The sequence below is a fragment of the Gigantopelta aegis genome, chromosome 11 (assembly GCF_016097555.1).
Source record: "Gigantopelta aegis isolate Gae_Host chromosome 11, Gae_host_genome, whole genome shotgun sequence".
Taxonomy (NCBI): Eukaryota; Metazoa; Mollusca; class Gastropoda; order Neomphalida; family Peltospiridae; genus Gigantopelta; species Gigantopelta aegis.
In genome coordinates this window covers 33,377,383-33,393,414 of record NC_054709.1, presented here as the reverse complement: position 1 = coordinate 33,393,414, position 16,032 = coordinate 33,377,383, and the positions used below count along the sequence as shown (strand labels likewise).

At 37.5% G+C, this 16,032-nt stretch overlaps 1 protein-coding gene across 1 annotated transcript in view; it reads right to left on the bottom strand.

The window, feature by feature from the left end:
- Positions 1-2,077: 2,077 nt before the first annotated feature.
- LOC121385229 (homeobox protein Hox-B7-A-like) overlaps positions 2,078-16,032 on the bottom strand; it is a 50,343-nt gene continuing 36,388 nt past the window's right edge. Inside the window, exon 2 of the mRNA XM_041515811.1 lies at positions 2,078-5,350. Coding sequence (XP_041371745.1) covers positions 5,073-5,350 — 278 coding nt within the window. The 3' untranslated portion in view covers positions 2,078-5,072. The remainder of the gene's footprint in view (positions 5,351-16,032) is intronic.

Here is a 16,032-nt window from a genome sequence, read left to right as displayed (position 1 = left end):
ATTTTGTTATTGTTTTTGTTTTTTCTATTCAAAATATGTTTTATTTAAATGGTAAACAAATAGCCTCAATTACTCCGTCTCATTCTTTGTTTGCGGACCCCACCCCATCCTCAGTTATTTAGTTTTTTGGCTAATTTGTTGTTGAGTTATTTCTTAAACTCTTTCATCTTAACACGAACAAACATAAAATATCATAATGACTTCCTGGCCATAGTACATTGTAAAAAAGGACAGAGAGATTCTCGTTAAAAAGACAGTAAAAACATAACAAAATATGTCTTCGATTATCGAGACTATATACCTATATGTTGCTATGGTTACATGTTTAGAGTTCTGAACGCAAAGGAATATATTCTAGACAATCGAAGATGACAAAATAATAATAATAATATATATAATAATAATAATAATAATGACTCCATACATAACAATCTACATGTATAAGATTAGTTTACGACGTGACGGAAGCGATACTACATCATTTAATAACAAAAATGGCGTGCCGTCAATGATGATGTCATAGTGTTTAGCTGCCCTATTCCACCCCACCCCAATCCGCCCTTAACGTGTAGGTGTGTGTTGTAGTATCGGCATTCCGGTATATTAAGTTTTAAAGATAATATAATAATATTACAATTCACGCTATCTGATCAGATACACTCGGTACGTTCCGTAATCCAACTTCGTTGTCTGCCGGAAACACCCGAACACCGGAAACACCCGAACACTTAGATTCGACTGGCTTTGTTCAGTATTCTTAGATGTGAAAACACGAAGGACCTGAGGTTATTTAATATACTTTAATACCCTGAAGTGACCCATACACTTCGGGCTGTCAAAAAATAAACTGTAAATATTCATGGGCGGATCCAAGGGGGGGGGGGGACCAGGGGGACGCGTCCCCCCAAAAAATTGTTCAAGTGCCCTCAAAATGTCCAAGTGCCCTTTTTGTTTGTAGAATTATTTATTTTTTAAGTAAACAATAATTATATTGTAAATAAATGAAATCAAGATTTTCGTGTACATGCGCAAGCTTGCAGATATGTGTCTGTGTTATTGAGTCTCAATGGGGCCCCATTGAGGTTCTAACGCGAGTGACGCCAATTTACTTCATTATTGCTAGTATATTATGACGTAGAACTGTAGGAATTCATATTAATTGTAAATATCAAAACTTGTAGTAAGGTGCCCTTTTGACGAGTCAATGTGCCCTTCTTTTTTGGTCCCCCCCTAAAAATATTTCCTGGATCCGCCCATGATATTATCATTTGATTTTAGTTTATTTCGTTACACGTTTTCCGTTAAATTTATGACCTGCTATAAATAATAGATTCAGGGACCCATATCGCGATACAACATTCAGCACAATACGTGTTCCAATCACTTCATGGAAGTTAGTAAGGAGCAATTTGTCCATTTGAATTATTAGGCTATTCGACGGAGCATAATACAAAGCTGCAATATTATCATTTAAGTTTTGGGCTTGTTTCAAGGTTCAAACACGTTTTCCAGGGTCAACCCCACAGCTAACAGGACTGTCTATCCCGGATAGCCATTAATGCAGAGTTGTTGGTCAAGGTAAGTTGAAATTGCCAGTGATATAGTGGTCTAACTGATGACCAATCAAACAATAAGTTAACTTTTAAGTCGGAGCAAGTCGATCTATTGAAATATGAATTCAAAATCTGTCACCGGCCTCGGTGGTGTCGTGGTTAAGCCACCGGCCTCGGTGGTGTCGTGGTTAAGCCATCGGAGATTAGACTTGTAGGTACTGGGTTCGCAGCCTGGTATCGGCTCCCACCCAGAGCGAGACTTAACGATTCAGTGGGTAGGTGTAAGGCCACTAGACCCTCTTCACTCTAACTAACTACTGTATTGGATAGACAGCCCAGGTAGCTGAAGGGTGTGTGTGTGTGCACAGGACAGCGTGCTTGAACCTTAATTGGACATAAGCACGAAAATAAGTTGAAATGAAATGAATATCTGTCTTCTGTATGCCAACACACACACACACACACACACACACACACACACACACACACACACACACACACAACACACACACACACACACACACACACGACACGCATATATACATTCGCATTCATGAACACACGAACACAAAGACAATTTTAATACAGATATTTGTAATTTTATCATACCGTATAAGTATGTTTTACTTTTATTTTTTGCATTTATTGCATTGCATTTTCACTTCCAACACGTCGTAAATTATACTTACTACATTAAATCACGCGTTAAATCGCGCTTCATACCACGTGTTACGTGACGTTTCATACCACGTGTTACGTGACGCTTCATACCACGTGTTACGTGACGCTTCATACCACGTGTTACGTGACGTTTCATACCACGTGTTACGTGACGTTTCATACCACGTGTTAAACCACGTGTAGCAGAACAGACAAAGGTAAATGGGAAGTCACGTTTTGAATCAAATGTTGAAACACCACCCAAACGTGTGAATAAACTTGCCACATGCTTGCATCAAGCACTATATTATGTTTCATACAAAACCGATACATGACGTGTTAAAATGTTTAGGTAACAGGGCAGTACTTAGTGGGGAAGAAGGGCGTACTAGTTACCGATAGAAAACTTTAAAAAAACACAAATCTCTGTTTAATATAGAAAACTCTCTCTCTGTCTCTGTCTCTCTGAATGTCTGTGTCTGTCTGTCTGTCTCTCTCTCTCTCTCTCTCTCTCTCTCTCTCTCTCTCTCTCTCTCTCTCTCTCTCTCTCTCTCTCTCTCTCTCTCATTGTACCCGGATTCTTTTACTGCGTAGGCTGGGGGTCTTGGGTTCAAACAAACCCCTACTGATGCTAAATCATTTATTTCTTTTTTGCATTTCAATATCAGACTAGTCCAGGGAATTTACAAACAGTAAGGTCATTTTGGTCCATATTGGAACACACAAGATCCAGACCACATTACGACCCTTCCCCTGGTATTTATGCTAGGTACGGCCCTGATAAATAAGATTTCCAAACTGCGTCTTAGCACCTTGTAGCTATGTAAGTGTACGAACTGAAATGTAAGGGCTAGGGGTTCTCGTTACGGGTATGTATTTGATTGGTTGAATGGAATTCAAGTTTACAGCTACCTCGTTATATTCTGAGCACTGTTATCCGTTTATAATATTCATGACATTCTTATCTGTAATGTACATAGCATTAGCTCTTATTCATAACATTAAGCAAGACAGGAAAAGAAATAAAAATCACATGTTATAGGTTAAAACAAAACCCTGATTACTGAAGGGGTATTGCGGGATATTAAAAGATATATATATATATATATATATATATATATATATATATATATATATATATATATATATATATATATATATATATATATATATATCGGTCATTGACTCCCCACCATATCTCCTAACCTGACTTATCCCCATTTGTCCTTTTTAAAAACAATGTAAAGTTTTGCATTTGAATTTTTTTTTAAAAAGAAAGAAAAAAAGGAAAAAAAGGGATTAAGATGACAGGTATACATATTATTCACATTTCGTAAGCGCAATAATTAAATTCACTATTATCACAACTAAATTCATGGTTTACCCTTTACAACAACACGGAACAAGGAATGGTCAACCCGTGTCTCGTTTCTCGGTCCGCTACCAGAGAACATCCATAATGACCTAATAAGCCGCCTTTCATGACATAATATTTTCTCGTTCATTACCAGACTTTGCTGAAAGATCAGAAATAGATATCAGGCTCGTAGGAACTATATCTGGAGGGAGGGGGGGGGGGGGCACAGTCTCTAGTTGGGGATGAAGCACAACCTATAGTTTTATCTTTGTTTATATATACATATATATATAGCATGGAGCGGGGTGGAGATGGAGGGAGCAGGACAAATTCCCTCCCCAAGGAAAATGTACAGTTTGTTTAAAAGTGTAATGATGCGCCTTGCTTCTAGATGGGCGTGGCTATTGCAGCTCTGAGTATCTGAGGTTATATACGAGTCTGCGCCCATATTTTTGAAGCATTCTTAGCCTACGAACTCGTAAAACCATCCTAAAACTATGACGTTACTATGGATTGTACTGTAGTGACGTCACAACCTACGATGGTTTTACGATCTCGTACCATTAAGATGGCTTCAGAAATATGGGCCCTGGCGATTGACAAAACAATGGAGGTAGCTTCTAATTAGCCATACAACAGAAACCAATTCACTACGGTATGGGGGTGGCAGGAGGGGGTGGGGGGGGGGGATAGGGTCGAGAACCAATTTTTCCTTCGCAAACATGCTGGTGCGTGATTTACAATGACGACTCTACAATAGTTGGTTTTCACACACAAAAACATCGACAATTGTCATGGGACAGGCGAAATGAATCGAGTCAAGACACAATACACACGAATAACAGAAACCTCACGCAGATAATCTAATCTTCCAAATGACTCAACGAACACTGAATGTACTGGAGTTGTCTGTCCTTGTTTTTTTTGGGTTTTTTATTATTTATTTTTTAATTTGAATAAAATTCTCTAACATAAGTGATAGAAAGATGGAACTGGTCGAAGCACGGCATCGACTGGTTTTTCGGTCACGGATTTGGAAAACTGTTACGCTTTAAGTTAATGCTATCACATTTTAAGCAGCGTACAGCCACCAGTCTACTTTGGCGGAATTGCGGGTCTGTCCGCCATTTGTCTTTTCTAGCCGTTTTCGTTTCCTTCGTTCTTCTTTCTTTCTTTCTTTCTTTCCTTCTTTCATCATTTCTTTTTTGTCTTTCTTTCATCATTTCTTTTTTGTCTTTCTTTAACTTCTGTAAGCGACCCTGAGTTAGCCAGCAAGCGACGTGCGTACGATCTATTCTCTACTATTGCAATTGCTTACTTACGTCGCAAATATAATGTGGACATGTGATGTGGTCGGCACCAATTGCAACAGGAAGTGCAAAACTGTCTTTGCTTTCTTGCGCCTGCGCATAAACACAAATATACCCGTCTTCCGTCGAAATAGTAACTAGCCATTGGTTAAACAAAACAACAGGTTTTTATTTTGTTTTGTTTTTCCTTTCTCAACTGGAGTTTTCATCACTGACGTCATCACTAAGCTGCTCAGTCTTTCTAGAGTTCTCATTCAGTTCTTTTATCGCCATGTTCTCTTTTTTCAGCTTCATCCTGCGATTTTGAAACCATATTTTAATTTGCCTCTCCGTCAAACACAGAGCATGTGCGATTTCAATCCGTCGTTTCCGCGTGAGGTAGTGATTAAATTGGAATTCCTTCTCGAGTTCTAACGTCTGATATCGGCTGTAGGTCTGGCGACCTCTCCTGCGCTGTGCAGAGTTTGGACCTGTGGAACAAGAGAAGACGCGAAATTAAAGAGTTTGTCAGACATTGAGATTTTTGCTGTGAAATGAGGTGGGTTCAAATACGCCATGCATAATAGTAGTTGGATAAAATGAACAAAACAGCAACACCCAAAAATACAAAAAAAAAAAAAAAAAAACCCAAAACAATACAAAATAAAACATAAACGAAACATAATAAAATTTAATAACACATAGAAATCAATAAACAAACAAACAAACAAACAAATAAATAAATAAATAAATAAATAAATAAATAAATAAATAAATAAATAAATAAATAAATAAATAAATAAATAAAATAAATAAATAAAATAATAATAATAATAATATTATACGTGTCCTGGAACATGCATATAAAGGTATTTGGGCGTTTCTGTATAATAAATATTGATTGTTTGATTGGAAAAGTATTTTCTGCATTTCTGATAAATTATATTGAAGAAAAATTTTTGCTTTGTATAACGACACCACTATAGAACACTGATTCATTAATTATCGGCTATTGTATGCCAAACATTTGGTAATTCTGACACGTAGTCATCAGAAGAAACCCGCTGCATATTTTCTAATGTAGCAAGGGATCTTCTATATGTACCATCCCGCAGACAGAATACGCATACCACGGCTATTGATACACCAATCGTGGTACACTGGCTGGAACGAGAAAAACCCAATGGGCCTTCCGACGGGGATCGACCCTAAACCACCTGCGCATCAAGCGAGCGCTTTACCACTGGGCTACGCCCCCCCCCCCCCCCCCCCCCCCCCCCCAAAAAAAAAAAAAAAAAAAAATGTCCTTGCGGCTAGTGCTTACACGAATGTACTAATATGTAAGAATATATAACTCGTAACCATTTTTTTTTCAAATATAATAGTCTAATTAATATTATACAAATATGGACGGCATGTTCATTTAGTTTTATTACTGGTATTTTTGTTTCCAATTCCACACTGCCCATACATCATATAATTATAGTGCATTAAATACGTCGTAATTTAAGAAGCACACATGAATATGTTGATATTCGAGACGACTCATCCTTGGGGATTGATGATTCTATTGTAATTTGTGACGGTGATTCATAATCCGATCACTGGATGTCACATAAATTACGACATAATCATGGCAGTAAGTCGGTAACGTTAGGACAAATTCATGGCAATGATTACAACTCAATATAAACACGAAAATACATTTAATTAGAAGAAAATAGTTCGACAAAAAGTCACTTTATTAATAACTGAGGTGGTATTTTTTTTTTTTTAATACTGTAATTTTTATGTATTTTGTTTATATACTGTGTATTAATAATGTGCCAAAAGTCTGGACCTTTAAAATATATACTATTTTTGAAGAGGATATCTTAAATGTGTTTTCGTTGTTAAGTTGAAATTTGTTTTGCTTGAGGAACTATTTTATTTAACGACACAACACATTTTATGTACAGTTATATGGCGTCGAATATATGGTTAGGCACCACACAGATATTGAAACCTGCTGTCGCCACTTCATGGGCTACTCTTTTTCGATTAGCAGCAAGGGATCAGGAACAGACAGGATAGCACATACCACTGCCTTTGATATATCAGTCGGCTGGAACGAGAAATAGCCCAATGGGCCCACCGACGGGAATCGATCCCAAACCGACAGCGCATCAAGCGAGCGCTTTACCACTGGGCTACGTTCCGCCCTAAAACACATAGATTTATTAATCATCGGCTATTGGATGTGAAACATGTGGCAATTCTGACATACAGTGTTTCCATTGTTAAGATGTTGGCGACTAATAAACACTTTTTAACGACTAAAATGAAAAACTAAATACATTTTGTTTTCAGCATAAAATCATTGTGTTTCTGATCGTCCTGGTGCTTGCGCTAGTTCAAACTTCATTTTATTTTCTTTCGTAAGTAAAAATTATTGGCAAACCAAATCCAGTTTAGGCTACATACAAACACTAGGACGACTAGAAACAAATTGTGTATAGAGACATTGATATTATAGACTAGAAACTATATTTAGTATGTAACTGTGGTCGCTAAAATGACTGATTAGTTAGAAACATCTTACAAGGGTAAAAAAAAAACTAGGGACAGTCTCTTTAATATAACATTAAATTTCAAGCGCGAACGACGTATGTATGTCTCTCTCCCCCCCCCCCCCCCCCGTTTCTCTTTCCTTCTCGTTCTCGTTATTTTTCTCTCTCCCTCTCGCCCCTCTCGCCTCTCTCTCTCTCTCTCTCTCTCTCTCTCTCTCTCTCTCTCTCTCTCACTCTCTATCTCTCTGTGCGTGTGTGCGTGTATGTGTGTGTGTGTGTGTGTGTGAGTTTCACAGACGACATATTAAAAGTGTACTTTTATGAGAGGGTGTGTGGTCAGCAAAACAATGTTAATTTCGTATGATTGGAATTATTACAGTAATTAACAGGGGGAAAAAGACCCAAACAAATAAACCAAATATAAATATAATGCAAAACAAAAAACAAACAAACATCAAAACGTGCAATTCTTAATTTAAAAATGTAATGTTTGTTTAACTTTCAGAAGCCCTTTCGCTAGTTTACAATGACCTGATTCTATTTTACCCCCCTAACCACCCACCGGTGTTTATTTTCTTTCTAGATCAGCAAACTCACACAGTATGAAACCGACTTAAACCGGCCTCCATTATCAAAAACAGATCTCTTCTGGTTTTCTAATTTAAGACTTCAGACAAAAGCAATAAAATCTACACGAAACGTCCCAGAATTTTTTTTATGGCCGTGGAAACAGCAGACTTTGTACCACTTTCCTAGAGAGAGAGAGAGAGAGAGAGAGAGAGAGAGAGAGAGAGAGAGAGAGAGAGAGAGAGAGAGAGAGAGAGAGAGAGAGAGAGAGAGAGAGAGAGAGAGAGAGAGAGAGAAAGGTTGAGACGGGCTAAGGAAAACCTGACACGACGAGTGAAATGAAACATTTTATATCTCTATCTATCAAGTTTCAAGGTTAGGATTACTTGAGTTTATATGGAATGATCCTAATATAAAATATTAAAATATTAATTCATTCTTTTGTTGATTGATTAATTAATTAATTGATTAATTATTTTTTTCATTCATTCGTTCATTCATTGATTCATCGATTCATTCATTATTTATTTATTTATTTCATTCCTCCATCTATCTATCCATTCATTTATTTATTCATTCACTTATTCATTCATTCATTCGTCCATGCATTCATGCATTCATTCATTAATGTATTAATGCATTCATTCTTACTTTCATTATTGCATTCATTCACGTAAAAACACATAATCGGGTATGCGTTCTTAATTAATTCATACTCATTCACTCATTATTTATTGTCTTATTAACTGAAGAATTTTTTTTTTTTTTTTTTTTTTTTTAATTTATTTATTTACTTATTTATGTATTTATTTATTTATTTACTTATTTATGTATTTATTTATTTACTTATTTATGTATTTATTTATTTATTTACTTATTTATGTATTTATGTATTTATTTAATTATTTATGTATTTATTTATTTATTATAGCAATTTCATTGGTCAAATAAAATTTCTGCTTCACCAAATATCCCCTGCGCGTGCTGTAACCTCACCGTGATGCAGGGGTGTAACATTCTCTTTGAGAATGGCCAATAACAGCACAAATTGAAGTTTAGAGTAAAATTCGGTGTCCGTAAAATTCTGTGATATTTGTATTTGTATTTTTGGCACAGTTCTTTACACTATTTTTGTTTAAACCTTGAATTTTTATAGTGATGTTGATCATCACTTTATTTATTTGCATTACCATAGTTTGACACCCAATAGCCGATGTATTTTTCGTGCTGGGGTGTCCTTAAACATTCATTCATTCATTCATTCATTCACCAAATATACCCTTTTAAATCTCACTCCTTCAATTCATACGGCAATACTTTAATAATAATAATAACAATAAAAAGAAGAAACACGAAGAAAAAAAACTAATGCATTTAAAGCGACCATAATGCATGTAATTTATTTCTTTATTCGTCGATCTAATAGCCGTTTATAAATGACTTGAGAAAAAAAACCCCATACAATTGGAACGAGTATTGTGTGAGTAGTTGTCTGATTTGTGAAATTAATAATTGGAAAATGAATCATACTTTTAAGATGTGTTTTTGATTTTCTTTGATGTTCATTATTTCATCAATATTAGCATCATCTGAATATCAGTATATCGCAATATGTAAGAAATATAATACCCAACGTGTCAAAATATATTCATATCTGACTTTCCGCAATTACCTATTTATAAGTATGAGTACGCCAAAAAATATATTAATTATTCAAAATCAAGCCAGTGCTATTGCTGCATGCACGTTTGTTGATGATTCTTCATATATTGACAATAATTAGTCCTTAAAGACATACTGTCACGGATTTAAGGACTTTATTTCTCTAAAAATGTATAATAAATAAATATTACATTAATTGTTGGAAACAAAATCTAGCTATTGAATCACATTAACTGAACCATGATGGAATGAAATCCACGTCCACCCTCTCGGCAATTTTAGTTTTTGAATTATGGACCATTGCTATAATTCAATTATTTTTACAAAATATCATTAATAAATGGAGTATAGTGGTTATGAAGATGGTTGAAAAAGGTACATTTAGGGACAAATCAAATTATTTTTGTTCAGGTAATACTTTGTTAGACCATGAAATTGGTTAGTGGTCTGTGACAATATGCCTTTAATTATTTGGCATCCAACCACAGAAGCGAGTGGGAGTGCAATACATTTTAACATGCTCCTATACCACTATGATTTTGAGCTTGTCTGTCCCGGATCCCGTCTCTGGATAGCCAGAAGACTGGTTTGGCACGAACCACCGGTGATTAATAAATCAATGTGCTCTACTGGTGTTGGTAAACAAACCAACTTTAACGTTTACTGCTGATCTAGACTTTAGAATTACATGACGTTTGTATGTATCTTGTTTATACACATATGTAACATGATTTGTACTCAATTCCGTATGTGGAATCTTTATAGGCAATAACGTTTCATCTTTGTTTTTATCTGAGTAAGAACTATTAAATGGCACGCTATCATTTTCATAGTTCCTGATCTTTTTTTTTTTTTTTTTTTTTTTTTTTCAAATTGACGAACATATTTATTGTTTTACATTCAACATGACGAATGATTTGATCTACAACTTCCACACACTTTTTTCCCTACAAAAGGTATGATATAGAGCTACATAATTGCTTAGCAATTCCTTATACGTTTTTATATTTTTGTTCTTGTTCTTTTTTAAATTCAAACAAAAACATGGGAAGAAAAAAACAAGGGCTCGAAATAGGAAGTACAATATTGTCTGCTGTTAATAAGGGTTTTTTAAATTCAAACAAAAACATGGGAAGAAAAAAACAAGGGCTCGAAATAGGAAGTACAATATTGTCTGCTGTTAATAAGGGGTTTGTTTTAAATAGCAGGCCAAAATAAATATGGCCTGCTAAGAAGAACATATGGCCTCTTGGAAATAAGACAGCATGAGGTGAGTGGAGGTTTTGGGACAGTGTGTGGGAAATTAGGACTTCTGAGATGCATTTCAGAACATTATAAACTTTAAATGTGTGTTACATGAAATATTACCTGCGATATTTTAATATTTATTTTAGCAAATGAATTTCCATTCCACCTGCTAGGTCTAAACAACTGGACTGCTTTTCGCTGCTTTTCATAGGCCGTTATTTTTAAAATTAAGAGCTATACGAGATATTTGAGAGCATTACGAAATTAAAATATAACAGAATCACGGGCTAATTGAAAACTGACCCACGTTTTTGTGCTGTAATTTTAACAGGTGAATGTCTACTTCCCTTACTAGGCCTAAAACAGAGACTGCTTTTTTGCTTTTCGTAGGCCGTTGTTTCGAGCGCTGCCTGAGACTGTCACTTTAAGATCTCTGAGGTGTATTTTAAAACATCATAAAATTAAAATATAACATGATCACAAGCTAAATGAAATATTACCTGCGATATATTTTTTTTAATTTTTTATTTTAGCAAGTGAAGTTTTATTCCACCTGCTAGGTGTAAACAATTGGACCGCTTTTCGCTTTTCGCAGCCCGTGATACTGTCACTTTAAGAGCGTGGAACACATAAATCTGACTAAACAATTCACGTTTCCAGTCCTGCAAGAAAAAAGAAAAAAGACTCGAATCTGACCAGTGTAGGATTGAGAAAGAAGATGTAAATCACGGCCACCGTGCCACGAGGCTCTCTAGATGGTAGTTTATGTGGGCAACCATAAAAACCCTGCCAACACTGGAACCATGATCATTTGATGATCACACGACCAGAACAACACACATGGTAAAACTCGCTCAATGGGCACCCATTGTCGCCCATTGTCGCCAGATCCGTGTCTCGCGAAACAAGAGCTATAAATTTGCTGTGGTCGTCCCTTAATTTGGAAGGCAATGAGATTTATACGATAGACCTTTGTCTCTAGTTGATAGCTCCCCAACAAAAGCTAAGGGCCAACAAGGGATGCGAAACCCAAAACCTCTGCAGCACCATTTGGCCGCGTTTATCGGTGGAGGAAAGTTTCAGCATAAATCACTCCAGGTAAAACTCAGGTGCAAAAGGATGAAAATCCAAGTGGAGTTGTATTTAGATTGAAATAAACCTGACCGGGCCAAGCAAGCGCCCAGGATGTTGGCGTGTGAGAAAAGCGGACGGGATTTCGTTTTGTTTGGGGAGTGTAGTCCCAAAGCGCGATAAATCAAGGAAGTGGAGATCAAGACTTGATTCTCCAACAAAGATGATTTTTTTTTTCTCTTTCTCTAGATTTGACTTCAGAATCCAATTCCTAACTACTTTTGGTTAAAATAATCTTATTCGGTTTCCAGGTGAAGGGTGTCCGTGTTTTATGGTGTAAATCAGAAAGCGATCAAAGTCAAACCAGTAATCATAAGTGTATCATATTTTAATCTACGATCTTAATCATTTGTAAAAAGCGTCGTCTAATTGACCTATTCAAGATGCACTGTCTGTTCTGTTTTTAAGAAAGAAAAAACGTATGTGATAGCGACTGTTTGGTCTGTCTGTCTGTCTGTCTGTCTGTCTCTGTCTCTCTCTCTCTCTCTCTCTCTCTCTCTCTCTCTCTCTCTCTCTCTCTCTCTCTCTCTCTCTCTCTCTCTCTGTCTCTCTCTCTCTGTCTCTCTCTCATACATTCTCTCTCTCACACACACTCTCTCTGTCTGTCTGCCTGTCTATATGTCTGTCTGTCTGTGTGTGTGTGTGTGTGTGTGTGTGTGTGTCTCTCTCTCTCTCTCTCTCTCTCTCTCTCTCTCTCTCTCTCTCTGTCTGTCTGCCTGTCTATATGTCTGTCTGTCTATGTGTGTGTGTGTGTGTGTGTCTCTCTCTCTCTCTCTCTCTCTCTCTCTCTCTCTCCCGTCAGTGGGCTATTTCTCTTTCCAGCTTGTGCTCCACAACTGGTGTAACAAAGGCCGTGGTATGTACTACCCTGTCTGTTGGATGGTACATATAAACGATTTCTTGCTGCTAATCGAAAAGAGTAGCCCAAGAAGTGACGACAGCGGGTTTCCTCTCTTAATATCTGTATGGTCCTTAACCATATGTCCGACGCCATACAACCGTAAATAAAATGTGCTGAGTGGTGCATAGTTAAATAAAACATTTCCTTCCTTCCTTCTATACATGCGTAAACACTGTAATAATGAAAGGTTTTATTTTTTTTAACGAAACCACTAGAGCACATTGATTTATTAATCATCGGCTATTGAATGTCACACATTTGGTATTTTTGACATATATACACATAGAGAGGAAACCCGATACATTTTGTTTTTCAATAGAAGCAAGAACCATCTCACAGACATGATGGCACATACCAATGCCTTTGATATACCAGCCGTTGTGCACTGGCTGGAACGAGAAATAGCGAGCGCTACTCTGCTACGTCCCACCCCATTTTAATTTGTTTTCTACCAGAACGTCTTTCTATGCCAATAGTTAGACTGTACAAACACGTTTCTTGCAGACGTGAAATTTTGTTTTGCTTGACGTCAGCATGACCTTTATTAGACACCTGGTGTTGGTATTGTTTCTAAAGAAATTTATCACAGTATATCGTTTGTTTCCTTAATCTGGTACAGGCGCGGATACATGATTGCTTCAAGGGAGGATCGTGCAACATTTGAAAAAAATGGTATCTACACCATTGGGGAGGGGTGTACTGAGTGAGTTAGATCCCAGTCGTAATGGTATGTATCCGAACATCTCAACTCTGTCGTGATAGCTGATAGTCTTAGATTAGCATAAACCATTAGTTGTTAATCTGAGCACACCCGTCGTAAGCCGGGAGTTAAGGGAAATTACAACGCAACCGTCCAGTTGGCCAAATTCGTCGTAACAGTTGACAGTCAGGTCTTAGCATTGGACTAATGCTAGGATCAGACTGTCAACCACCAGCGAAAAGTTGGCCAACTTGCATTTTAATTCCCCCAACTCCCGACTTGCGACGGGTGCGCTCAGATTAACAACTAATGGGTTATACTCGGACTAGCAACTGCATAGCCGAAGAAATCATGAGTGCAGAAAGGTGGCCAACTTTTCGATGGCAGTTGGTAGTCTGATCTTAGCACAAGAGCGCTCAGACTAGCAAATGGACTGTCCTAAAACTCGTGTGAACAGTTAGTTGGCCAACTTCGTCGTGACAGCCGATAGTCTTAGAATAGCATTAGAGCGCTCAGACTAGTAACTTAACTGCCGTAGAAGTGAAAGCTGTAAGACGCAGCCTAGCATTAGGCTAAGTATTGTCGGGCATTAACGACGGATAAATCTCCTCCAAAACCCGATCGCAGAAAAACCAACTGAAATATACTACTGTTCGGAATATCTCTCTCTCTCTCTCTCTTCCCCTCCCCCCTCCCCCTCTCCTCCCCCCGCAGAGTGGAACACATTCAGATTTATTACCTGGGTTTGTCCCTACCTACAGACATACAAATCACTGCCGTCTCGGTCAGACAATCTGCCTGCTTGTTACCACGAGACGTGACGTAAGAAACACGTTGTAGATTAATATCACAGGTGTTACCTGCACGGTAACTACACACACTCGGACAGACTGCAATTACGACTTTCGGACAGTAATGTCTTTAGGGACGCCATGTTCGTAAGAACCCAGTCAATTTGTCCAATAATGGGCTGACGTGGATCGCGCGAAATAAATTGCGTCCCCTTCCGAAAAGTGTCGCCCAGAGCGGAATGTGCCGAAACGTAGCGCGCCGCACTCTAATGTGACGAATTGTTCTTCTTTGATCGGGCCACGTGTCGCCTGTGACACAAGATCGTCTACCTTTTAACTCTGGTACGTAATGACTTGTTAAAGGCAACAGGGGCGTTCCGGAACGTAGCTCACTTGTAAAGCGCTCTCGTGATGCGCGGTTGGTCGGAGGGGGGGGGGGGGGGGGGGGGGGGGGAGGGATATTGGTATATTTCTCTTTGCAGCCAGTGCGCCACGACGGGTATATCAAAGGCCAGTGTATGTGCTATCATGTCTGTAGGGTGGTGCATATAAAACATCCCTTAATACTAATTGAAAAAAATGTGGCGAGTTTCCTGTCTAAGACTATATATCAAAATTACCAAATGTTTGACATCCAATAGCCGATGATGGAAAAATCATTGTGCTCTAGTGGTGTCGTTAAACAAAACAAACAAAAATGGACCAGGTTTTCTTAAACGTCGTACACTACTTTTAAATGTATATTGATATATGTAGCTTGTTACTGGCTATAAGAGGAATCGTTAAGCTCACTCAGGATATCATACGTCGTCGGTGCATCATTAAGGGGAAATACGATCGGAATAAAAAAAAAAGACAAAAAAAAAAAAAAAGACAAAAAAAAAAAAGACACACACACACACACAAAACATCATAATACCGTCACTGTGAAGTGACAAAGTTATATTTGTCGCAGGGACTAATCAATTATCAATCTGTTGACGGCCCGTCATTTAAATACTATTTTCCTTACGCCCGATCTGGTTCTCACAATTACCTATACGGTTGCCGTGAGGTTTTTATACCTCGCTACATATGGCATGGAAGACATTAACTTAACTGCCGGCTGTAAATCAAAGAGTAACAGTCTTTGAATGGAGAAGTTTATGTCCTTTAGACGAAACTCGTCCGTGAAAATTTTTCTGGGGAGTTACTTTCGGAGGACGCGTTCACAGTTTGTGTTAGGAAACATATGCATGCAATTATTTCTCTCTTAAACGAGTCATTTCTCCCGAGGAATTCCCTTTGATGTTTTTTTTTTTTTTTTCTGAAATCGATTACTGTTTGTCGGAGAAAATGAAAAAAAAAAATGAAGAGAAATATACATTGACCAGACACACCTGTCTGTTGTATATATTCATTGTCAGTGAAATTGATATTCTGTTAGACGAAATCGATTAGGATATAAACACACGGATCTGCTTCAAATAATATCTTACGCTAGGCTACGGATTCCTTAGGTAGTAGGTCTGATGTGCGATAGCGTTATTTCGTCACCAACAGTTTTTTCCAATTGTAATTATTATAATAGGTACTAAGATGTTTGGGGTTTATGTTATACTGTGTAGCTTATGGCAATTCCGCG